The sequence below is a fragment of the Eucyclogobius newberryi genome, unplaced genomic scaffold, assembly GCF_026437365.1.
Source record: "Eucyclogobius newberryi isolate DKJ021-1_F unplaced genomic scaffold, fEucNew1.0.hap1 SCAF_1, whole genome shotgun sequence".
Classification (NCBI taxonomy): Eukaryota; Metazoa; Chordata; class Actinopteri; order Gobiiformes; family Gobiidae; genus Eucyclogobius; species Eucyclogobius newberryi.
The window spans coordinates 24,648,118-24,674,717 of record NW_027315723.1 but is presented as its reverse complement, the minus strand read 5'-3'; the positions used below and the strand labels follow the sequence as shown (position 1 = coordinate 24,674,717).

Here is a 26,600-nt window from a genome sequence, read left to right as displayed (position 1 = left end):
TGTGGCGGTTTCTCAGGGAGATTGGATTTCCTCTGTAAACTCCAAACAACAGGAGGGAGGTCTCACTCTGTCTCAGCTTTCACAAACTATCTGGACAGAAAATATTGTTCCACATGTGGAGGGCAGAATACACTTTTCTTATAGATTTGAAAAAGTAGGCCAAATGTCCACATTGGCCTGTATTAAACCGTATTTAAGATGAAGCTCCGATCTTCAATTCATTCATTTATAACTTTTGTGGCAGTAGAAGTTTTATATTTTAACACTAATACATACAACCATTGTGTGCAGTTAAACAATGACCATCTGAGAACATTTGAGACCAAACATTGGTTCCTAAGGCTTTTTAAAAAACCTTAAATTCTTTACACATTCTGTTTTTTTATTCAGTATTTTTAATGTGAATATTTCTTGTTTATCTGCTTGTATTTTGTATTTTTATTTAGGGAGTGTCTACAGAGCCGCGGCGCGCGGCCGAAACTGCCATGTTATTTTGTGCCGCGGCTCCTGAAAATGCTGCGCTATTTGACCGCGCCGTTTTAGACCGCGCTGGGTTAAGGTTAGGGTTAGGGTTAAGGTTAAGGTTAAGGTTAGGGTTAGGGTTAGGGTTAGGGTTAAGGTTAGGGTCAGGGTTAGGGTTAAGGTTAAAGTTAGGGTTAAGGTTAAGGTTAAGGTTAAGGTTAGGGTTAGGGTTAGGGTTAGGGTTAGGGTTAGCCATGAGGCTATATGGCAGTGCCGCGGTTCCTGAAACTGCTGGGCCATTTGACTGCGCCGTGGCTCTGCAGCCACGGCCTTTAATTTATCCACTGTGGAGCACATTGAGTTGTTGTTTTGTATGAAATGTAATATAAATGAAAACACCTTTCCTAACGCTTTTCGAAAAATGTCTCCTGCTCAAAAAAATGTATGCAGAATATTTATAAAACGCGGTTTAACTACAAATGAAAGAAAAACAAAACAAAACAGAGAGGCCAGATACAATTACAGTTGTTTTTGTTCAAGATTTTCTAAGTTTTACCACAAGTATTCAGAATATTCATTATGAAAAATGTTTTCTTTTGGTGGTATTTGATCGTGAAATTTGAAATATGAAAAATCAGAAAACACAGCTCTTATAGTGAGTGTGTGTGTGTGCATCCTTCCCTTCACTAATTTAAGTTTTAATTTTCTAAGTTCTCATAAATAAATGCATACAAAAACAAAAAGCAGTTTTAATTCAAATGCAAAAAGTATTCTAAGTATACAAATACAGTGATTAGATCAAGTAACAGAATATGTTTTTATGCAGATAAATACATTTTGAAAGTGTTCTTCCAACACTGACAGTCAATCATTATTTATAGAACAATTCTTTGACAGGTTCCACAGTGAGCCGTCGCTGTAACTCAAACCGTCTCCGAGCGTCTTCAGTTTCTCATCACCGTGGAAACCTCTACCTCACCCACACTGAAACCATTGAAAAGACAACAACAAACCCTTACATTTCTCCTGGTTGGCGAGCTCCGTAGCAGCAGCATGTCCGGCCGGGATGAGCAGGCGCTGTTGGAGATGAACAATCGGAGAGAGTCGTGGTGCCAGGTGGAGGGCGGCCCGCGACAGTCCTGGGACCGGGCCCAGAGGAAGCACTACAGGAAACATCTGAAGACCGGCTCCAGTCTGGACCAAGCTCTGAAGGGCCAGAACCAAACCAGGACCTCCCGCCTGGACCACCCGGCGCCCGCTCCACTGGCACAGAGACGGCACTACGAGGACAGCTGTAAGAGTACTACATACCGTATTTTCAGGACTATAAGTTGCACCTATTGTCATAGTTTTGGCTGGTGTGAAAATATGGTACTTGTGAATAATTATGGGGTAAAATATTGCCTCCAGTCTCCACATAGAAGAGGACTTGGTCGTTTAGTTTGCTAGAGAGAAAATTGAAATAGTGTCTCGGGTGGTATTTAGGCCCGAGCCCCAGCAGGGCGGAGGGCCTATTGCTCCCGCAACGCTGCCTTCGGCACTGTCACTGTACTTGCCGTCGCCCCTGGCAAGTACAGTGAACTAGCCCATGCCGAAGGCATGGATCATGCATACTTACTCCTGCTATGACAGAAATAGTCAACAATTAGTGAATGGGCGTAGCCCATTCACTAATTGTTGACAACAGCAGCGCGAAGCGCTACATTCCTCCAAAAACCCTCCTGGCATCGTCCCGTACGCGAGAGTCCATGCCACAGGCATGGGCCATGCTTGTATCTGCTCAAATCAATGGAAGTCTATGGGGAGTGGGCGGGGCATCCCGACAGAATAGGGAGTGACGAGCGCGTAAGCGCTCGTAATGATGATTCCACCCCATGACGGCATCGGGAAGGCTTAGAGCTTTCAAACGATGTATAATTTGTTGTTATAGTGGAAACGGCTATATTGTTTTTGCTAAAAATATTATTATTATTATTTATTATTATTATTTTTCTTGTTCTTCTTCAGCGCTTTGATCTCTAATTTGACCCCCTGAACATGCTCAAAAACTCACCAAACTTTGCCCAAAATTCAGAATCGGCGAAAATTTTTATTTTTTCTGGGCCATTTTTTTTTTCGTTAAAAAATGGCGCGACAGCGCCACCGACAAAAGTCAAAATACATTGCGCCTATGGGAGACGCCCCGAGGTCAACTTTGGCGTAAAGCTACGAAATTCGGGACACGCATTCCTCTCGTGAGGATAAATAAAAAAAATCATTGTGGCCACGCCCCCAAACTTACCCTATGGCCGCCATCTTCCTTTGAAAATGAAAACAAGCTGAGTTAGCCATTTTGTTTACGTCAAACTTTGACGAACTCCTCCTAGGGCGTTTTGCCCACCGACTTCAAAATCGGCGTACGTCCTCTGGACAAGTGGGGCATCTAAAGTTATTCAATTTTTTGAGATACCTTTTACGGTCTGTGTGCGGCGCAGCCGCAAAGTTGGACAACTTATTTTGGAATATTGCAGGTCTAAAAATTGCTCCCATTTGATCAAAACCAGTCCGATTAGGACCAAATTTGAATCAGTTGTTAAACTTTCTAGTTTGGACCAGTTTAGGCTGACAAAATTGAAATGGCAGTGATAGCGCCCCCTACAGAGTGACCTTTAAATTAACATTGAAGGTCAAAAATTAGTTTTACCAAAATTGTCTAAACTTTACCCAAAATTCTATTTTGCCGTCCCGATCACAAAAGCCAATCACAAAAATGCCTAAATTTTTACGCCGTAGTCGTAGCGATGACAGAAACCTCCCATGTTATCCCTATGGGAAAACCACAAAATCTCTCAAATTACCACATTTTTATGTTTTACACTTTAACGAAGTCCTCCTAGTGCGTTTTGCCCACCAACCTCAAAATCGGTGTACGTCCTCTAGACAAGTGGTGTATCTAAAGTTATCCAAATTTTAAGGATAACTTTTACGGTCTTTGTGCGACGGAGCCGCAAACGTTTCCCAGAATTCTGACTATTTGGCCTTCAGAGTGGCCTATAAACAATAGAGTTTTTCCAAATGACATGATATTTTGAACGAAATTCTAATTTGCCATCCTGATCATAAAAGTATGAGAGCCAAAGTCATATTTTGTACGGCGTAACCGTAGCGTTGACAGAAACATCCCATGTTATCCTTATGGGAAAATCGTAGAATCGCTCAAATCACCACATTTTTACGCTTCACACTTTAATGAACTCCTCCTAGGGCGATTGTCCGATCAAGTTCATATTTGGAGAATATCATCTACACAAGCGGGGCATCAAAACTTACCCATATTTTGATTCTAAGTGCTACGGTCTCTGTGTGGCGGACCCGCAAATATATGTCAGAAATGGGAAAACAGCGAAATCTCTAAAATCACCACATTTTTACGCTTCACACTTTCACCAACTCCTCCTAGGCCGATTGCCCGATCAAGCTCATATTTGGGGAAATCATCTACACAAATGGGGCATCAAAAGTTATCCATATTTTGATTTTAAGTGGTACGGTCTCTGTGCCGTGGAGCTGCAAATATACTGTCACAAATGGGAAAAACGCCAAATCCTTGAAATGTTCACATTTATGCTTCACACTTTAATGAACTCCTCTGTGGGCAATAGCTCGATCAAGCTCATATTTGGGGAAAATAATCTACACAAGTGGAGCATCAAAAGTTATCCATATTTTTATTCCAAGTGTCACGGTCTCTGTGCGCTGGAGCTGCACATTTGACCGACATTTGTGTTCATTTGCACTGGTTGTCCACATGTCCAATGTGTCGCTGTCTTAGTTCTTAGACAATTGCGTTAGCGCCATCTCTGTAAAATGCAGAGAGCAGAGTCGGAAGGCCGGCGGCCCGCGAGGGCCGTTGGATGCCGCTTGCGGCTTTAATTTTTCTTGTTCTTCTTCAGCGCTTTGATCTCTAATTTGACCCCCTGAACATGCTCAAAAACTCACCAAACTTTGCCCAAAATTCAGAATCGGCGAAAAATTTTATTTTTTCTGGGCCATTTTTTTTTTCGTTAAAAAATGGCGCGACAGCCCCACCGACAAAAGTCAAAATACATTGCGCCTATGGGAGACGCCCCGAGGTCAACTTTGGCGTAAAGCTACGAAATTCGGGACACGCATTCCTCTCGTGAGGATAAACAAAAAAAATCATTGTGGCCACGCCCCCAAACTTACCCTATGGCCGCCATCTTCCTTTGAAAATGAAAACAAGCTGAGTTAGCCATTTTGTTTACGTCAAACTTTGACGAACTCCTCCTAGGGCGTTTTGCCCACCGACTTCAAAATCGGCGTACGTCCTCTGGACAAGTGGGGCATCTAAAGTTATTCAATTTTTTGAGATACCTTTTACGGTCTGTGTGCGGCGCAGCCGCAAAGTTGGACAACTTATTTTGGAATATTGCAGGTCTAAAAATTGCTCCCATTTGATCAAAACCAGTCCGATTAGGACCAAATTTGAATCAGTTGTTAAACTTTCTAGTTTGGACCAGTTTAGGCTGACAAAAATTGAAATGGCAGTGATAGCGCCCCCTACAGAGTGACCTTTAAATTAACATTGAAGGTCAAAAATTAGTTTTACCAAAATTGTCTAAACTTTACCCAAAATTCTATTTTGCCGTCCCGATCACAAAAGCCAATCACAAAAATGCCTAAATTTTTACGCCGTAGTCGTAGCGATGACAGAAACCTCCCATGTTATCCCTATGGGAAAACCACAAAATCTCTCAAATTACCACATTTTTATGTTTTACACTTTAACGAAGTCCTCCTAGTGCGTTTTGCCCACCAACCTCAAAATCGGTGTACGTCCTCTAGACAAGTGGTGTATCTAAAGTTATCCAAATTTTAAGGATAACTTTTACGGTCTTTGTGCGACGGAGCCGCAAACGTTTCCCAGAATTCTGACTATTTGGCCTTCAGAGTGGCCTATAAACAATAGAGTTTTTCCAAATGACATGATATTTTGAACGAAATTCTAATTTGCCATCCTGATCATAAAAGTATGAGAGCCAAAGTCATATTTTGTACGGCGTAACCGTAGCGTTGACAGAAACATCCCATGTTATCCTTATGGGAAAATCGTAGAATCGCTCAAGTCACCACATTTTTACGCTTCACACTTTAACAAACTCCTCCTAGGGCGATTGTCCGATCAAGTTCATATTTGGAGAATATCATCTACACAAGCGGGGCATCAAAACTTACCCATATTTTGATTCTAAGTGCTACGGTCTCTGTGTGGCGGACCCGCAAATATATGTCAGAAATGGGAAAACAGCGAAATCTCTAAAATCACCACATTTTTACGCTTCACACTTTAACGAACTCCTCCTAGGCCGATTGCCCGATCAAGCTCATATTTGGGGAAAATCATCTACACAAACGGGGCATCAAAAGTTATCCATATTTTGATTTTAAGTGGTACGGTCTCTGTGCCGTGGAGCTGCAAATATACTGTCACAAATGGGAAAAACGCCAAATCCTTGAAATGTTCACATTTACGCTTCACACTTTAACAAACTCCTCCGTGGGCAATAGCTCGATCAAGCTTTACTTTGGGAAAAATCATCTACACAAGCGCGGCATCAAAAGTTATCCATATTTTTATTCCAAGTGCTACGGTCTCTGTGCGGCGGCGCAGCAAATTTGACTGACACTTGTGTTCATTTGCACTGGATTGGCCATGTCCAATGTGTCGCCGTCTGTCAAGTTCTTTTTTTATTCAACACACAATAAGGGCGCCATCTTTATCAAGTCAAAAGCGCAGAGTCGGAAGGCCGGCGGCCCGCGAGGGCCGTTGGATGCCGCTTGCGGCTTTAATTATTATTATTATTTTTCTTGTTCTTCTTCAGCGCTTTGATCTCTAATTTGACCCCCTGAACATGCTCAAAAACTCACCAAACTTTGCCCAAAATTCAGAATCGGCGAAAAATTTTATTTTTTCTGGGCCATTTTTTTTTTCGTTAAAAAATGGCGCGACAGCGCCACCGACAAAAGTCAAAATACATTGCGCCTATGGGAGACGCCCCGAGGTCAACTTTGGCGTAAAGCTACGAAATTCGGGACACGCATTCCTCTCGTGAGGATAAACAAAAAAAATCATTGTGGCCACGCCCCCAAACTTACCCTATGGCCGCCATCTTCCTTTGAAAATGAAAACAAGCTGAGTTAGCCATTTTGTTTACGTCAAACTTTGACGAACTCCTCCTAGGGCGTTTTGCCCACCGACTTCAAAATCGGCGTACGTCCTCTGGACAAGTGGGGCATCTAAAGTTATTCAATTTTTTGAGATACCTTTTACGGTCTGTGTGCGGCGCAGCCGCAAAGTTGGACAACTTATTTTGGAATATTGCAGGTCTAAAAATTGCTCCCATTTGATCAAAACCAGTCCGATTAGGACCAAATTTGAATCAGTTGTTAAACTTTCTAGTTTGGACCAGTTTAGGCTGACAAAATTGAAATGGCAGTGATAGCGCCCCCTACAGAGTGACCTTTAAATTAACATTGAAGGTCAAAAATTAGTTTTACCAAAATTGTCTAAACTTTACCCAAAATTCTATTTTGCCGTCCCGATCACAAAAGCCAATCACAAAAATGCCTAAATTTTTACGCCGTAGTCGTAGCGATGACAGAAACCTCCCATGTTATCCCTATGGGAAAACCACAAAATCTCTCAAATTACCACATTTTTATGTTTTACACTTTAACGAAGTCCTCCTAGTGCGTTTTGCCCACCAACCTCAAAATCGGTGTACGTCCTCTAGACAAGTGGTGTATCTAAAGTTATCCAAATTTTAAGGATAACTTTTACGGTCTTTGTGCGACGGAGCCGCAAACGTTTCCCAGAATTCTGACTATTTGGCCTTCAGAGTGGCCTATAAACAATAGAGTTTTTCCAAATGACATGATATTTTGAACGAAATTCTAATTTGCCATCCTGATCATAAAAGTATGAGAGCCAAAGTCATATTTTGTACGGCGTAACCGTAGCGTTGACAGAAACATCCCATGTTATCCTTATGGGAAAATCGTAGAATCGCTCAAGTCACCACATTTTTACGCTTCACACTTTAACAAACTCCTCCTAGGGCGATTGTCCGATCAAGTTCATATTTGGAGAATATCATCTACACAAGCGGGGCATCAAAACTTACCCATATTTTGATTCTAAGTGCTACGGTCTCTGTGTGGCGGACCCGCAAATATATGTCAGAAATGGGAAAACAGCGAAATCTCTAAAATCACCACATTTTTACGCTTCACACTTTAACGAACTCCTCCTAGGCCGATTGCCCGATCAAGCTCATATTTGGGGAAAATCATCTACACAAACGGGGCATCAAAAGTTATCCATATTTTGATTTTAAGTGGTACGGTCTCTGTGCCGTGGAGCTGCAAATATACTGTCACAAATGGGAAAAACGCCAAATCCTTGAAATGTTCACATTTACGCTTCACACTTTAACAAACTCCTCCGTGGGCAATAGCTCGATCAAGCTTTACTTTGGGAAAAATCATCTACACAAGCGGGGCATCAAAAGGTATCCATATTTTTATTCCAAGTGCTACGGTCTCTGTGCGGCGGCGCAGCAAAGTTGACTGACACTTGTGTTCATTTGCACTGGATTGGCCATGTCCAATGTGTCGCCGTCTGTCAAGTTCTTTTTTTATTCAACACACAATAAGGGCGCCATCTTTATCAAGTCAAAAGCGCAGAGTCGGAAGGCCGGCGGCCCGCGAGGGCCGTTGGATGCCGCTTGCGGCTTTAATTTTTCTTGTTCTTCTTCAGCGCTTTGATCTCTAATTTGACCCCCTGAACATGCTCAAAAACTCACCAAACTTTGCCTAAAATTCAGAATCGGCGAAAAATTTTATTTTTTCTGGGCCATTTTTTTTTTCGTTAAAAAATGGCGCGACAGCGCCACCGACAAAAGTCAAAATACATTGCGCCTATGGGAGACGCCCCGAGGTCAACTTTGGCGTAAAGCTACGAAATTCGGGACACGCATTCCTCTCGTGAGGATAAACAAAAAAAATCATTGTGGCCACGCCCCCAAACTTACCCTATGGCCGCCATCTTCCTTTGAAAATGAAAACAAGCTGAGTTAGCCATTTTGTTTACGTCAAACTTTGACGAACTCCTCCTAGGGCGTTTTGCCCACCGACTTCAAAATCGGCGTACGTCCTCTGGACAAGTGGGGCATCTAAAGTTATTCAATTTTTTGAGATACCTTTTACGGTCTGTGTGCGGCGCAGCCGCAAAGTTGGACAACTTATTTTGGAATATTGCAGGTCTAAAAATTGCTCCCATTTGATCAAAACCAGTCCGATTAGGACCAAATTTGAATCAGTTGTTAAACTTTCTAGTTTGGACCAGTTTAGGCTGACAAAATTGAAATGGCAGTGATAGCGCCCCCTACAGAGTGACCTTTAAATTAACATTGAAGGTCAAAAATTAGTTTTACCAAAATTGTCTAAACTTTACCCAAAATTCTATTTTGCCGTCCCGATCACAAAAGCCAATCACAAAAATGCCTAAATTTTTACGCCGTAGTCGTAGCGATGACAGAAACCTCCCATGTTATCCCTATGGGAAAACCACAAAATCTCTCAAATTACCACATTTTTATGTTTTACACTTTAACGAAGTCCTCCTAGTGCGTTTTGCCCACCAACCTCAAAATCGGTGTACGTCCTCTAGACAAGTGGTGTATCTAAAGTTATCCAAATTTTAAGGATAACTTTTACGGTCTTTGTGCGACGGAGCCGCAAACGTTTCCCAGAATTCTGACTATTTGGCCTTCAGAGTGGCCTATAAACAATAGAGTTTTTCCAAATGACATGATATTTTGAACGAAATTCTAATTTGCCATCCTGATCATAAAAGTATGAGAGCCAAAGTCATATTTTGTACGGCGTAACCGTAGCGTTGACAGAAACATCCCATGTTATCCTTATGGGAAAATCGTAGAATCGCTCAAGTCACCACATTTTTACGCTTCACACTTTAACAAACTCCTCCTAGGGCGATTGTCCGATCAAGTTCATATTTGGAGAATATCATCTACACAAGCGGGGCATCAAAACTTACCCATATTTTGATTCTAAGTGCTACGGTCTCTGTGTGGCGGACCCGCAAATATATGTCAGAAATGGGAAAACAGCGAAATCTCTAAAATCACCACATTTTTACGCTTCACACTTTAACGAACTCCTCCTAGGCCGATTGCCCGATCAAGCTCATATTTGGGGAAAATCATCTACACAAACGGGGCATCAAAAGTTATCCATATTTTGATTTTAAGTGGTACGGTCTCTGTGCCGTGGAGCTGCAAATATACTGTCACAAATGGGAAAAACGCCAAATCCTTGAAATGTTCACATTTACGCTTCACACTTTAACAAACTCCTCCGTGGGCAATAGCTCGATCAAGCTTTACTTTGGGAAAAATCATCTACACAAGCGGGGCATCAAAAGGTATCCATATTTTTATTCCAAGTGCTACGGTCTCTGTGCGGCGGCGCAGCAAATTTGACTGACACTTGTGTTCATTTGCACTGGATTGGCCATGTCCAATGTGTCGCCGTCTGTCAAGTTCTTTTTTTATTCAACACACAATAAGGGCGCCATCTTTATCAAGTCAAAAGCGCAGAGTCGGAAGGCCGGCGGCCCGCGAGGGCCGTTGGATGCCGCTTGCGGCTTTAATTTTTCTTGTTCTTCTTCAGCGCTTTGATCTCTAATTTGACCCCCTGAACATGCTCAAAAACTCACCAAACTTTGCCCAAAATTCAGAATCGGCGAAAAATTTTATTTTTTCTGGGCCATTTTTTTTTTCGTTAAAAAATGGCGCGACAGCGCCACCGACAAAAGTCAAAATACATTGCGCCTATGGGAGACGCCCCGAGGTCAACTTTGGCGTAAAGCTACGAAATTCGGGACACGCATTCCTCTCGTGAGGATAAACAAAAAAAATCATTGTGGCCACGCCCCCAAACTTACCCTATGGCCGCCATCTTCCTTTGAAAATGAAAACAAGCTGAGTTAGCCATTTTGTTTACGTCAAACTTTGACGAACTCCTCCTAGGGCGTTTTGCCCACCGACTTCAAAATCGGCGTACGTCCTCTGGACAAGTGGGGCATCTAAAGTTATTCAATTTTTTGAGATACCTTTTACGGTCTGTGTGCGGCGCAGCCGCAAAGTTGGACAACTTATTTTGGAATATTGCAGGTCTAAAAATTGCTCCCATTTGATCAAAACCAGTCCGATTAGGACCAAATTTGAATCAGTTGTTAAACTTTCTAGTTTGGACCAGTTTAGGCTGACAAAATTGAAATGGCAGTGATAGCGCCCCCTACAGAGTGACCTTTAAATTAACATTGAAGGTCAAAAATTAGTTTTACCAAAATTGTCTAAACTTTACCCAAAATTCTATTTTGCCGTCCCGATCACAAAAGCCAATCACAAAAATGCCTAAATTTTTACGCCGTAGTCGTAGCGATGACAGAAACCTCCCATGTTATCCCTATGGGAAAACCACAAAATCTCTCAAATTACCACATTTTTATGTTTTACACTTTAACGAAGTCCTCCTAGTGCGTTTTGCCCACCAACCTCAAAATCGGTGTACGTCCTCTAGACAAGTGGTGTATCTAAAGTTATCCAAATTTTAAGGATAACTTTTACGGTCTTTGTGCGACGGAGCCGCAAACGTTTCCCAGAATTCTGACTATTTGGCCTTCAGAGTGGCCTATAAACAATAGAGTTTTTCCAAATGACATGATATTTTGAACGAAATTCTAATTTGCCATCCTGATCATACAAGTATGAGAGCCAAAGTCATATTTTGTACGGCGTAACCGTAGCGTTGACAGAAACATCCCATGTTATCCTTATGGGAAAATCGTAGAATCGCTCAAATCACCACATTTTTACGCTTCACACTTTAACAAACTCCTCCTAGGGCGATTGTCCGATCAAGTTCATATTTGGAGAATATCATCTACACAAGCGGGGCATCAAAACTTACCCATATTTTGATTCTAAGTGCTACGGTCTCTGTGTGGCGGACCCGCAAATATATGTCAGAAATGGGAAAACAGCGAAATCTCTAAAATCACCACATTTTTACGCTTCACACTTTAACGAACTCCTCCTAGGCCGATTGCCCGATCAAGCTCATATTTGGGGAAAATCATCTACACAAACGGGGCATCAAAAGTTATCCATATTTTGATTTTAAGTGGTACGGTCTCTGTGCCGTGGAGCTGCAAATATACTGTCACAAATGGGAAAAACGCCAAATCCTTGAAATGTTCACATTTACGCTTCACACTTTAACAAACTCCTCCGTGGGCAATAGCTCGATCAAGCTTTACTTTGGGAAAAATCATCTACACAAGCGCGGCATCAAAAGTTATCCATATTTTTATTCCAAGTGCTACGGTCTCTGTGCGGCGGCGCAGCAAATTTGACTGACACTTGTGTTCATTTGCACTGGATTGGCCATGTCCAATGTGTCGCCGTCTGTCAAGTTCTTTTTTTATTCAACACACAATAAGGGCGCCATCTTTATCAAGTCGAAAGCGCAGAGTCGGAAGGCCGGCGGCCCGCGAGGGCCGTTGGATGCCGCTTGCGGCTTTAATTTTTCTTGTTCTTCTTCAGCGCTTTGATCTCTATATTGACCCCCTGAACATGCTCAAAAACTCACCAAACTTTGCCCAAAATTCAGAATCGGTGAAAAATTTTATTTTTTCTGGGCCATTTTTTTTTTCGTTAAAAAATGGCGCGACAGCGCCACCGACAAAAGTCAAAATACATTGCGCCTATGGGAGACGCCCCGAGGTCAACTTTGGCGTAAAGCTACGAAATTCGGGACACGCATTCCTCTCGTGAGGATAAACAAAAAAAAACATTGTGGCCACGCCCCCAAACTTACCCTATGGCCGCCATCTTCCTTTGAAAATGAAAACAAGCTGAGTTAGCCATTTTGTTTACGTCAAACTTTGACGAACTCCTCCTAGGGCGTTTTGCCCACCGACTTCAAAATCGGCGTACGTCCTCTGGACAAGTGGGGCATCTAAAGTTATTCAATTTTTTGAGATACCTTTTACGGTCTGTGTGCGGCGCAGCCGCAAAGTTGGACAACTTATTTTGGAATATTGCAGGTCTAAAAATTGCTCCCATTTGATCAAAACCAGTCCGATTAGGACCAAATTTGAATCAGTTGTTAAACTTTCTAGTTTGGACCAGTTTAGGCTGACAAAATTGAAATGGCAGTGATAGCGCCCCCTACAGAGTGACCTTTAAATTAACATTGAAGGTCAAAAATTAGTTTTACCAAAATTGTCTAAACTTTACCCAAAATTCTATTTTGCCGTCCCGATCACAAAAGCCAATCACAAAAATGCCTAAATTTTTACGCCGTAGTCGTAGCGATGACAGAAACCTCCCATGTTATCCCTATGGGAAAACCACAAAATCTCTCAAATTACCACATTTTTATGTTTTACACTTTAACAAAGTCCTCCTAGTGCGTTTTGCCCACCAACCTCAAAATCGGTGTACGTCCTCTAGACAAGTGGTGTATCTAAAGTTATCCAAATTTTAAGGATAACTTTTACGGTCTTTGTGCGACGGAGCCGCAAACGTTTCCCAGAATTCTGACTATTTGGCCTTCAGAGTGGCCTATAAACAATAGAGTTTTTCCAAATGACATGATATTTTGAACAAAATTCTAATTTGCCATCCTGATCATAAAAGTATGAGAGCCAAAGTCATATTTTGTACGGCGTAACCGTAGCGTTGACAGAAACATCCCATGTTATCCTTATGGGAAAATCGTAGAATCGCTCAAATCACCACATTTTTACGCTTCACACTTTAATGAACTCCTCCTAGGGCGATTGTCCGATCAAGTTCATATTTGGAGAATATCATCTACACAAGCGGGGCATCGAAACTTACCCATATTTTGATTCTAAGTGCTACGGTCTCTGTGTGGCGGACCCGCAAATATATGTCAGAAATGGGAAAACAGCGAAATCTCTAAAATCACCACATTTTTACGCTTCACACTTTAACGAACTCCTCCTAGGGCGATTGCCCGATCAAGCTCATATTTGGGGAAAATCATCTACACAAACGGGGCATCAAAAGTTATCCATATTTTGATTTTAAGTGGTACGGTCTCTGTGCCGTGGAGCTGCAAATATACTGTCACAAATGGGAAAAACGCCAAATCCTTGAAATGTTCACATTTACGCTTCACACTTTAACAAACTCCTCCGTGGGCAATAGCTCGATCAAGCTTTACTTTGGGAAAAATTATCTACACAAGCGCGGCATCAAAAGTTATCCATATTTTTATTCCAAGTGCTACGGTCTCTGTGCGGCGGCGCAGCAAATTTGACTGACACTTGTGTTCATTTGCACTGGATTGGCCATGTCCAATGTGTCGCCGTCTGTCAAGTTCTTTTTTTATTCAACACACAATAAGGGCGCCATCTTTATCAAGTCGAAAGCGCAGAGTCGGAAGGCCGGCGGCCCGCGAGGGCCGTTGGATGCCGCTTGCGGCTTTAATTTTTCTTGTTCTTCTTCAGCGCTTTGATCTCTATATTGACCCCCTGAACATGCTCAAAAACTCACCAAACTTTGCCCAAAATTCAGAATCGGTGAAAAATTTTATTTTTTCTGGGCCATTTTTTTTTTCGTTAAAAAATGGCGCGACAGCGCCACCGACAAAAGTCAAAATACATTGCGCCTATGGGAGACGCCCCGAGGTCAACTTTGGCGTAAAGCTACGAAATTCGGGACACGCATTCCTCTCGTGAGGATAAACAAAAAAAAACATTGTGGCCACGCCCCCAAACTTACCCTATGGCCGCCATCTTCCTTTGAAAATGAAAACAAGCTGAGTTAGCCATTTTGTTTACGTCAAACTTTGACGAACTCCTCCTAGGGCGTTTTGCCCACCGACTTCAAAATCGGCGTACGTCCTCTGGACAAGTGGGGCATCTAAAGTTATTCAATTTTTTGAGATACCTTTTACGGTCTGTGTGCGGCGCAGCCGCAAAGTTGGACAACTTATTTTGGAATATTGCAGGTCTAAAAATTGCTCCCATTTGATCAAAACCAGTCCGATTAGGACCAAATTTGAATCAGTTGTTAAACTTTCTAGTTTGGACCAGTTTAGGCTGACAAAATTGAAATGGCAGTGATAGCGCCCCCTACAGAGTGACCTTTAAATTAACATTGAAGGTCAAAAATTAGTTTTACCAAAATTGTCTAAACTTTACCCAAAATTCTATTTTGCCGTCCCGATCACAAAAGCCAATCACAAAAATGCCTAAATTTTTACGCCGTAGTCGTAGCGATGACAGAAACCTCCCATGTTATCCCTATGGGAAAACCACAAAATCTCTCAAATTACCACATTTTTATGTTTTACACTTTAACAAAGTCCTCCTAGTGCGTTTTGCCCACCAACCTCAAAATCGGTGTACGTCCTCTAGACAAGTGGTGTATCTAAAGTTATCCAAATTTTAAGGATAACTTTTACGGTCTTTGTGCGACGGAGCCGCAAACGTTTCCCAGAATTCTGACTATTTGGCCTTCAGAGTGGCCTATAAACAATAGAGTTTTTCCAAATGACATGATATTTTGAACGAAATTCTAATTTGCCATCCTGATCATACAAGTATGAGAGCCAAAGTCATATTTTGTACGGCGTAACCGTAGCGTTGACAGAAACATCCCATGTTATCCTTATGGAAAAATCGCAGAATCGCTCAAATCACCACATTTTTACGCTTCACACTTTAACAAACTCCTCCTAGGGCGATTGTCCGATCAAGTTCATATTTGGAGAATATCATCTACACAAGCGGGGCATCAAAACTTACCCATATTTTGATTCTAAGTGCTACGGTCTCTGTGTGGCGGACCCGCAAATATATGTCAGAAATGGGAAAACAGCGAAATCTCTAAAATCACCACATTTTTACGCTTCACACTTTAACGAACTCCTCCTAGGCCGATTGCCCGATCAAGCTCATATTTGGGGAAAATCATCTACACAAACGGGGCATCAAAAGTTATCCATATTTTGATTTTAAGTGGTACGGTCTCTGTGCCGTGGAGCTGCAAATATACTGTCACAAATGGGAAAAACGCCAAATCCTTGAAATGTTCACATTTACGCTTCACACTTTAACAAACTCCTCCGTGGGCAATAGCTCGATCAAGCTTTACTTTGGGAAAAATCATCTACACAAGCGCGGCATCAAAAGTTATCCATATTTTTATTCCAAGTGCTACGGTCTCTGTGCGGCGGCGCAGCAAATTTGACTGACACTTGTGTTCATTTGCACTGGATTGGCCATGTCCAATGTGTCGCCGTCTGTCAAGTTCTTTTTTTATTCAACACACAATAAGGGCGCCATCTTTATCAAGTCAAAAGCGCAGAGTCGGAAGGCCGGCGGCCCGCGAGGGCCGTTGGATGCCGCTTGCGGCTTTAATTAGGCCCGAGCCCCAGCAGGGGGAGGGCCTATTGCTCCCGCAACGCTGCCGAAGGCAGCGTTGCAACTGTCTGACCAAACATGCGGGCGCAGCCCGCATGTTTGGTACCCCGTCGCCCCTGGTAAGTACAGTGAACTAGCCCATGCCGAAGGCATGGATCATGCATACTTACTCCTGCTATGACAGAAATAGTCAACAATTAGTGAATGGGCGTAGCCCATTCACTAATTGTTGACAACAGCAGCGCGAAGCGCTGCATTCCTCCAAAAACCCTCCTGGCATCGTCCCGTATGCGAGAATCCATGCCGCAGGCATGGGCCATGCTTGTATCTGCTCAAATCAATGGAAGTCTATGGGGAGTGGGCGGGGCATCCCGACGGAATAGGGAGTGACGAGCGCGTAAGCGCTCGTAATGATGATTCCACCCCATGGCGGCATCGGGAAGGCTTAGAGCTTTCAAACGATGTATCATTTGTTGTTATAGTAAAAACGGCTATATTGTTTTTGCTAAAAATATTATTATTATTATTATTATTATTATTTTTCTTGTTCTTCTTCAGCGCTTTGATCTCTAATTTGACCCCCTGAACATGCTCAAAAACTCACCAAACTTTGCCCAAAATTCAGAATCGGCGAAAAATTTTATTTTTTCTGGGCCATTTTTTTTTTCGTTAAAAAATGGCGCGACAGCGCCACCGACAAAAGTCAAAATACATTGCGCCTATGGGAGACGCCCCGAGGTCAACTTTGGCGTAAAGCTACGAAATTCGGGACACGCATTCCTCTCGTGAGGATAAACAAAAAAAAATCATTGTGGCCACGCCCCCAAACTTACCCTATGGCCGCCATCTTCCTTTGAAAATGAAAACAAGCTGAGTTAGCCATTTTGTTTACGTCAAACTTTGACGAACTCCTCCTAGGGCGTTTTGCCCACCGACTTCAAAATCGGCGTACGTCCTCTGGACAAGTGGGGCATCTAAAGTTATTCAATTTTTTGATATACCTTTTACGGTCTGTGTGCGGCGCAGCCGCAAAGTTGGACAACTTATTTTGGAATATTGCAGGTCTAAAAATTGCTCCCATTTGATCAAAACCAGTCCGATTAGGACCAAATTTGAATCAGTTGTTAAACTTTCTAGTTTGGACCAGTTTATGATGACAAAATTGAAATGGCAGTGATAGCGCCCCCTACAGAGTGACCTTTAAATTAACATTGAAGGTCAAAAATTAGTTTTACCAAAATTGTCTAAACTTTACCCAAAATTCTATTTTGCCGTCCCGATCACAAAAGCCAATCACAAAAATGCCTAATTTTTTACGCCGTAGTCGTAGCGATGACAGAAACCTCCCATGTTATCCCTATGGGAAAACCACAAAATCTCTCAAATTACCACATTTTTATGTTTTACACTTTAACGAAGTCCTCCTAGTGCGTTTTGCCCACCAACCTCAAAATCGGTGTACGTCCTCTAGACAAGTGGTGTATCTAAAGGTATCCAAATTTTAAGGATAACTTTTACGGTCTTTGTGCGACGGAGCCGCAAACGTTTCCCAGAATTCTGACTATTTGGCCTTCAGAGTGGCCTATAAACAATAGAGTTTTTCCAAATGACATGATATTTTGAACAAAATTCTAATTTGCCATCCTGATCATAAAAGTATGAGAGCCAAAGTCATATTTTGTACGGCGTAACCGTAGCGATGACAGAAACATCCCATGTTATCCTTATGGGAAAATCGTAGAATCGCTCAAATCACCACATTTTTACTCTTCACACTTTAACAAACTCCTCCTAGGGCGATTGTCCGATCAAGCTCATATTTGGGGGAAATCATCTACACAAGCGGGCCATCCAAAGGTATCCATATTTTGATTCTAAGTGCTACGGTCTCTGTGTGGCGGACCCGCAAATATATGTCAGAAATGGGAAAACAGCGAAATCTCTAAAATGACCACATTTTCACGCTTCACACTTTAACAAACTCCTCCTAGGCCGATTGCCCGATCAAGCTCATATTTGGGGAAATCATCTACACAAACGGGGCATCAAAAGTTATCCATATTTTGATTTTAAGTGGTACGGTCTCTGTGCCGTGGAGCTGCAAATATATTGTCACAAATGGGAAAAACACCAAATCCTTGAAATGTTCACATTTACGCTTCACACTTTAATGAAGTCCTCTGTGGGCAATAGCTCGATCAAGCTCATATTTGGGAAAAATAATCTACACAAGCGGAGCATCAAAAGTTATCCATATTTTTATTCCAAGTGTCACGGTCTCTGTGCGCTGGAGCTGCACATTTGACCGACATTTGTGTTCATTTGCACTGGTTAAGCACAGCATTGTACATGTCCAATGTGTCGCTGTCTTAGTTCTTAGACAATTGCGTTAGCGCCATCTCTGTAAAATGCAGAGAGCAGAGTCGTAAGGCCGGCGGCCCGTGAGGGCCGTTGGATGCCGCTTGCGGCTTTAATTTTTATTATTTTTCTTGTTCTTCTGCTTTTTGAGCTCTAATTTGACCCCCTGAACATGCTCAAAAACTCACCAAACTTTACCCAAAATTCAAAATCGGCGAAAAATTTTGTTTTTTCTGGGCCATTTTTTTTTTTGTTAAAAAATGGCGCGACAGCGCCACCGACAAAAGTCAAAATACATTGCGCCTATGGGAGACGCCCCGATGTCAACTTTGGCGTAAAGCTACGAAATTCGGGACACGCATTCCTCTCGTGAGGACAAAAAAAAAATATCATTGTGGCCACGCCCCCAGACTTACCCTATGCCCGCAGTCTTCCTTTGAAAATGAAAACACACTGTGTTAGCCATTTTGTTCACGTCAAACTTTGACGAACTCCTCCTAGGGCGTTTTGCCCACCGACTTCAAAATCGGCGGACGTCCTCTGGACAAGTGGGGCATCTAAAGTTATTCAATTTTTTGAGATACCTTTAACGGTCTGTGTGCGGCGCAGCCGCAAAGTTGGACAACTTATTTTGGAATATTGCAGATCTAAAAATTGTTCCCATTTGATCAAAACAAGTCCGATTAGGACCAAATTTGAATCAGTTGTTCAACTTTCTAGTTTGGACCAGTTTATGATGACAAAATTTAAATGGGCGCGATAGCGCCCCCTACAGAGTGACCTTTAAATTAACATTGAAGGTCAAAAATTAGTTCTACCAAAATTTTCTAAACTTTACCCAAAATTCTATTTTGGCGTCCCGATCAAAAAAGCCAATCAGACAAATGCCTTAATTTTTACGGCGTAGTCGTAACGATGACATAAACCTCCCATGTTATCCCTATGGGAAAACCGCTAAATCTCTCGAATATCCACATTTTTCTGTTTCACACTTTAACGAATTCCTCCTAGTGCGTTTTGCTCACCGACCTCAAAATCGGTGTACGTCCTCTAGACAAGTGGGGCATCTAAAGTTATGCAAATTTTAAGGATAGCTTTTACGGTCTCTGTGCGACGGAGCCGCAAACGTTTCCCAGAATTCTGACTATTTGGCCTTCAGAGTGGCCTATAAACAGTAGAGTTTTTCCAAATGACATTATATTTTGCACAAAATTCTAATTTGCCATCTTGATCATAAAGTATGAGAGCCAAAGTCATATTTTGTACAGCGTAACCGTAGCGATGACAGAAACATCCCATGTTATCCTTATGGGAAAATCGTAGAATCGCTCAAATCACCACATTTTTACGCTTCACACTTTAACAAACTCCTCCTAGGGCGATTGTCCGATCAAGTTCATATTTGGAGAATATCATCTACACAAGTGGGGCATCAAAAGTTAGTCATATTTTGATTTTTAAGTGGTACGGTCTCTGTGTGGCGGACCCGCAAATACATGTCAGAAATGGGAAAACAGCGAAATCTCTAAAATGACCACATTTTTACGCCTCACACTTTAACGAACTCCTCCTAGGGCGATTGTCTGATCAAGTTCATATTTGGGGAGAATCATCTACACAAGCGGGGCATCAAAAGTTAGTCATATTTTGATTTTAAGTGGTACGGTCTCTGTGCCGTGGAGCTGCAAATATATGTCACAAATGGGAAAAACGCCAAATCCTTGAAATGTTCACATTTACGCTTCACACTTTAACAAACTCCTCCGTGGGCAATAGCTCGATCAAGCTTTACTTTGGGAAATATCATCTACTCAAGCGCGGCATCAAAAGTTATCCATATTTATATTCTAAGTGCTACGGTCTCTGTGCGGCGGCGCAGCAAATTTGACTGACACTTGTGTTCATTTGCACTGGATTGGCCATGTCCAATGTGTCTCCGTCTGTCAAGTTCTTTTTTAATTCAACACAATAAGGGCGCCATCTTTATCAAGTCGAAAGCGCAGAGTCGGAAGGCCGGCGGCCCGCGAGGGCCGTTGGATGCCGCTTGCGGCTTTAATTATGTTTTACACTTTGACGAACTCCTCCTAGTGCGTTTTGCCCACCGACCTCAAAATCGGTGTACGTCCTCTAGACAAGTGGGGCATCTAAAGTTATCCAAATTTTAAGGATAACTTTTACGGTCTCTGTGCGACGGAGCCGCAAACGTTTCCCAGAATTCTGACTATTTGGCCTTCAGAGTGGCCTATAAACAATAGAGTTTTTCCAAATGACATGACATTTTGAACAAAATTCTAATTTGCCATCCTGATCATAAAAGTATGAGAGCCAAAGTCATATTTTGTACGGCGTAACCGTAGCGATGACAGAAACATCCCATGTTATCCTTATGGGAAAATCGCAGAATTGCTCAAATCACCACATTTTTACGCTTCACACTTTAATGAACTCCTCCTAGGGCGATTGCCCGATCAAGTTCATATTTGGGGAAAACCATCTACACAAGCGGGGCATCAAAACTTATCCATATTTTGATTCTAAGTGCTACAGTCTCTGTGTGGCGGACCCGCAAATATATGTCAGAAATGGGAAAACAGCGAAATCTCTAAAATGACCACATTTTTACGCTTCACACTTTAACGAACTCCTCCGTGGGCAATAGCCCAATCAGCTTTACTTTGGGAAATATCATCCACACAAGCGCGGCATCAAAAGTTATCCATATTTATATTCTAAGTGCTACGGTCTCTGTTCGGCGGCGCAGCAAATTTGACTGACACTTGTGTTGATTTGCACTGGATTGGCCATGTCAATTGTGTCGCCGTCTGTCAAGTTCTTTTTTAATTCAACACAGTAAGGGCGCCATCTTTATCAAGTCGAAAGCGCAGAGTCGGAAGGCCGGCGGCCCGCGAGGGCCGTTGGATGCCGCTTGCGGCTTTAATTTGTATTTATTTTCACTATAAGTATAAGTGTCCTCAAGGCCACACAACCTACAATTATATGGTTCAAGTTGACAGAAAAGCTTTTGGTCAGAGGATTCACAGATGAAAACCACATTGGTACATATTTGATGAATATTGATGTCATAAATATTTTATAGTAATAATGTTTGTTAAGAAAAGTGGGGCCCTGGGGGCATCAAAGTTAGAAAAAGTGAACAAAAGTCTTCTGTAAAAGTAAAATGTTTTAATCGGTTATCGTGGCCTTCCAGAGATATCTATATCGATCCGATATTTGGCACTGATATTTTTCCTGCACTTCCCCAGTCTGAGTCCATTCACAGTTTGTCCTCAGAGCGTTAGATTAGTCTTTTTGAACAGAAAATATGAAAAAAGAATAGCAATGAGGCTAAAAACATGGCTGTATATTTACAGAATCATGTAAACGATATAAAACATTTTGTAATAATTTATTACTAAAGTGAAAAGTTACAGAGTTAATTTGAATAAAACATAACATAAATGTGTGGTCTTGATATCAATTACCGACCACAACAGCAAGGCAAATATCCGGTATGGGCGTCGGCTCAAAAAAAATTCCTATCGGATCATGTTTTGGAGGTATGATTGTGTAACGTAAATACACCAGGGAAATATCAAGGGGCGTGTCTGCAGTCACTCAAAATATGTAAAACTATTCTTAATACCATTAATACAAATTTGAAAACAAGAGTAGAAAAACATTTAATTAAAAACTAATCTAAGGAAGTTTAACAATGATTGTGTATTTAAGGCTCATTTGTGTCAACCGCACTCACCAAAAGGTTTTCTGTTATTTCTGTTTTTCAGACAAGTCCCACCTGGTGTAGACTTCTGTGACCTGATCATCTCAAAACCAACATTCATTTGTCCGACTCCTTTTAAGAACACTTATTTTATCAAAGCCATTCAGGATTCAAATGTCCATAATCGTTCAATGCAGTAACTTCTTGTTTTGTTGCTGTTTTTGTTCCTTTTCCTTTAAGGAGTTGTATATGATCCACTTGGCTACATTTGTATTGTCTCCTTCACATATTCATACATATGAAAATAAGAAGTGTCTTGCTTTACTATGTCCACCTGTCGTTCCCGGCTGCATCAGAGTTTGTTGATCTTTGTAAAAAGTCTCTGAGCGTTTTGACTTGTAACAAACTGAACAGTTTCTGTGGACAGTCCTTTAATCTGGGCGATGTACTGACAAACCAGAGCGATGTTGCACGGTTCATTTCTCTCCTGTGGGACACAAAATTGTGTTTAACATACAATACAGTGTTTTATTATTACATTTATGATTGTAACACACTGATGTCAATATTAAATGTGACTTTCAGTAAGATAAGATATTCCTTTATTGTCCCACATGGGGAAATTTCATAAGTCCTGAGTTCATAACGTTTGTATGCTTTTATTAAAAGTAATAATTGATATCCACACTCACAATCCATTTGAAATAATTCAAAACACAGTGTTCAATTCTATCTGATACTGATCATTTTAACTCACATGTTTGTTGAGGCCTAAAGCTGGAGAGTCTGTTTCCAGACAGATGTGCTCCAGTGGGATCTGCTTTATCAACTTCACTTTCTGCAAGTTAAAGGTCATGTAAAAATGGCAGTACTGTACTTTACATTTGACTGTTTTTCAGCCTGTACCTGTGGGTTTGTGCAAACAGCTGGAGGAAAAGAAAAGTAATATCCAGCTTTAACTCCATCAAACGCCACTGACAGATTCCCCGCAAAGTTATGAAGCAGAGCACCAGATACACCTGCATAAAGAAATGATAAATAACAGTCTATAATATTGTTAACATATTTGTCTCACCTTGTTCTTTCATGGTGGAGATGGTGACTTTAGCTGCTGATCGAGAGTGAACGTTCCTGAGAACAAAGAATTTACTGTCAATTAAATTAATTGCTCCTCATTAATGGAAAGAAAACATAAGAATGTAATTAGTCTGTCATAGTCTTAGTATTTAGCGGACATTGTTTAAGTCATGTTTGAGCCATGTTCATTTATGAAAATTAAGGCAAGTTTTGTTTGCAAATGCCTTTTAAACTGAAGTTATAAAACAGAATAAGACAGAGTAAAGGGCTGGGATCCAGGGTGCGTGGAGTAGAGTTGCCAAAAATGTACTCAAGTAAAAATAAAAAGTAGTGGTCAAAGAAATTACTTTGAAAACATTTGAACAACTGAATCATGTCTGAAGTGCAAGAAACACAAATGTTCTGACTTCTCACAGTGCAAAGAGGAACCAAAACTATTACTTAAGTAAGAGTACTGTTACTTCAAACAATATGTTACTCAAGTGGGAGTAAAAGTATAGTGTCCAAAAACTACTCAGAAAAGTAGTTTCTTCAAAAAGTTACTCAAGTACATGATAGTCCTGCCCATCTCAGATAATGCAATACTGTGAGTATCATATTTTCCTCGGTTGCGATTATGGTAATTACACAGGGAGGTTGAGCTCTTTGGCGACCTCTAGCTGCCGCACAAAGACCTGCATCTGCTCATCCTTTTCCTGTTCAGATGGAGCAAACCATGGAGTAAAGTCCAAACCAATCTGAAAACACAAGGACTGGGTTTAGGATCTATTAAGTGCAGACACAGGGGGGGACACAAACCCTCACAGAAAAGGTCTCCTCATGATCTGGGATTCAAACCCCTTGACATTCCTGCTGTCAGTCAAAATGCAAAGCCCTTTTGGTAACTCTGCCCTGTACAGACTGTGGGAATTTTTACACACAGGCTAAATCTATAAAAACAGTGAGGCGGGTAGAGTAGTGCTGTTGATCTAATGAAGAGTCAAATCTGCCCAAGGCCACATTCCTCTGACAAACTCCAGAGCAACAAAGAGGCCTGACACTGTAAACTGCAGAGATTAAAGACTGGTTAGATTCACTGCAGTGAGAAACACCTGCAGATTTACAGTGTGACTTTATCCAACCCGTCTGAAAATCCACTAACAACACAAGAAAAATGTATAAAGTTTTCATCTATACTTAAAAAATAGTGTGTTACTCATTTTTATCTTTGATTGAGAATATTGCTAAAATATCTTAAGCAATGTTACTCAAGACACCTTGGCATATACTACATTTAAAAGACTTTTGTATATTATTTATATACAGTAAATACCTCTCCGATAGCAACCAGCTCTTCACTGTGCTTGTAGAAATATGGTAGTGCAGGCTCCAGGTCCTAGAAAAAGAAGAATATTTATTATCATCCCACAAATTCATTAAAAAGGACAAAAAAGCCATATCATTTGTTAAGAGAATACGTTAGTTGAATATTGTTTATTTAGACTATCGATTATATATTGCATTTCCATATAACCATTTTTATATTGTTGTCTTTTTAGGAAAATTCTAAGCACATTCAATTCAATAATAAGCACATTCAATTCAATTAACTTAATTTATCCCTTAGATGGAATTAAAAAGGCACTGAGAGTAGCAGAGTTACAAGAATAAAAGTCATAAGTAAATTGCATATATACTGTACTTACACACAGAAGTATAAAATGTTAGTGCTGAGGGAGGGAGAGGTCATAGTGTGTAGACGGATGAAAAATAATAAAACACACACTGTATTTGAGTTACATTTACCTGACCTCTGTCAAACAATCTCACTGCTCTGTGCCACTAGATCACGTTACATCCACATTGCCGCTCTTGTTCTGTTCTGTTGAAGTTCTGACATTGTTTACGGCTTTTGTTATTTTACCTGGGGCTTCACACTGCGTTTGTCCGGACCCCCATCGCTCTGAAGAGGATGGACCCCGAAACAAGGGGCGATCACAGCGCCATAACTGTGGAACACAAACACAAGATAGAAGAAAACACAGAGCTCGGAAGAATATGTACTACTACCCCAAGTAATTATGTATTTTTACAAATCTTTTAGTTACTTGTTATAAAATACAATTTCAGTATTGCCAAAATAAAACTACAGGTTTATCATAGATTATTATATGAATGCCATAACAGAACCATAACAGTAGCAGAAATATATTATATCACAACTACAATAACTAATACTACTAACAGTATAAAAATGATTCTGATTTAAAATGTTGTTTTTTACTTAAATCACGAAATAAGAAAGATGGAACAGAAATAGACACCTTTTCTTGAGCTGAAGAACTCTGTCAAACTCTCCCTGATGTTCTGTTACCGCCACAAGAGTCTTAACTCCAGCCTGCAGTCAACATAGGATTATTCCGGTCAAAATATAATTGTTAAGACTAAAAAAATATTAATCGTCACAATTTTAGACACAAAATGAAGTCTTCTTCAACACTCCATACAGTAAACCTTAAAGGAAATGTGCTTTTAATTTAGCTTTAGCATTCAGTTAGTTAGAATTCACTGAGCAGATTATATAATTGGGTAGTGGTAATGTTTTCGACAAAGAGAATGAAAAAAAGTTGGGTTTAGTTGTGCTGTTAATCGTGAATAATTGTTGAATAGTATTTGATATCAGCTAAACACATACATCTTATACAGCTGGGTAATTATTACACCTTTATTATAAGATAAGATATTCCTTTATTGTCCCACATGGGGAAATTTCATTGGTGCAACGCAGGTAGATACAGAGGTAGATACAGAAGAACAGATCACTTATAGGAAGTCTGAAAAACACTTTCAGTAGAAGATCTCCTATAAATAAATAAAAACTCCCATAGACAAATAAATAAATAAATACCATTGCATGTGATCCCGACAGTCATTGCACATGAATATGTGTCACGACAGCACATAGATTGCACATGAATTTCACAGTAATTGCACATGAATTCCAACAGCAATTGCACATACGACAGAATTGCACATCAGTATTAGGTTAGGTCAGTATTGCGACGGGATAACGTCAACTTCAGCACCAACCTGAGTGGCCCTCTTAATCACGTCGTCAAGGTCCTGCAAAAACATCACCATAAATATATAACAAATGTTCTAATCATAGACAGGTTATGGTTCTACTACAACTTATTCACTCAACTCACTACACTTCACTACAATACATAGACGTGCAAGACAAGAAACATATGAACATGGACTTACTTGTTCAAAGTCTCGCGCGGATATGTGACAATGGCAGTCTACAATACCCTCCCCCATTTTGAAACGACAAATAATTGACTAAATTTAAGAGATTGGGTGATATTTGCGTTTAGAGTCGCTAATAAAGCTTGTTATGTTGCGGAACTTTTGCGGTTCAACACTCGGCGGAACTATAAAGCGGACGGA

At 41.0% G+C, this 26,600-nt stretch overlaps 2 protein-coding genes across 2 annotated transcripts; one reads left to right on the top strand and one right to left on the bottom strand.

Moving 5' to 3' along the window:
* Positions 1-1,407: 1,407 nt before the first annotated feature.
* On the top strand, positions 1,408-22,347 carry spata45 (spermatogenesis associated 45). Its single transcript, XM_072440706.1, has 2 exons — positions 1,408-1,756; positions 22,156-22,347. Exons 1-2 carry the CDS (start codon positions 1,516-1,518, stop codon positions 22,173-22,175), a joined length of 261 nt encoding a protein of 86 aa, XP_072296807.1. The 5' UTR covers positions 1,408-1,515; the 3' UTR covers positions 22,176-22,347.
* tatdn3 (TatD DNase domain containing 3) lies at positions 22,222-26,549 on the bottom strand. The gene is made up of 10 exons (XM_072440681.1): positions 26,415-26,549; positions 26,238-26,270; positions 25,472-25,545; positions 25,072-25,156; positions 24,481-24,543; positions 23,796-23,905; positions 23,167-23,222; positions 22,998-23,110; positions 22,849-22,929; positions 22,222-22,578 (listed from the first exon to the last, which is right to left on the bottom strand). Exons 1-10 carry the CDS (start codon positions 26,469-26,471, stop codon positions 22,444-22,446), a joined length of 807 nt encoding a protein of 268 aa, XP_072296782.1. The 5' UTR covers positions 26,472-26,549; the 3' UTR covers positions 22,222-22,443.
* Between the last annotated feature and the right edge of the window lie 51 nt (positions 26,550-26,600).

Coding starts and splice junctions, on each gene's coding strand:
- spata45 (XM_072440706.1), top strand. CDS start 1,516: ATGTCCGGCCGGGATGAGCAGGCGCTGTTGGAGATGAACAATCGGAGA. Junction 1,757..22,155: donor ACGGCACTACGAGGACAGCT/GTAAGAGTACTA, acceptor TCTGTTTTTCAG/ACAAGTCCCACCTGGTGTAG.
- tatdn3 (XM_072440681.1), bottom strand. CDS start 26,471: ATGGGGGAGGGTATTGTAGACTGCCATTGTCACATATCCGCGCGAGAC. Junction 26,271..26,414: donor CCGCGCGAGACTTTGAACAA/GTAAGTCCATGT, acceptor ATGTTTTTGCAG/GACCTTGACGACGTGATTAA. Junction 22,930..22,997: donor CTGTTTGCACAAACCCACAG/GTACAGGCTGAA, acceptor TTTAACTTGCAG/AAAGTGAAGTTGATAAAGCA.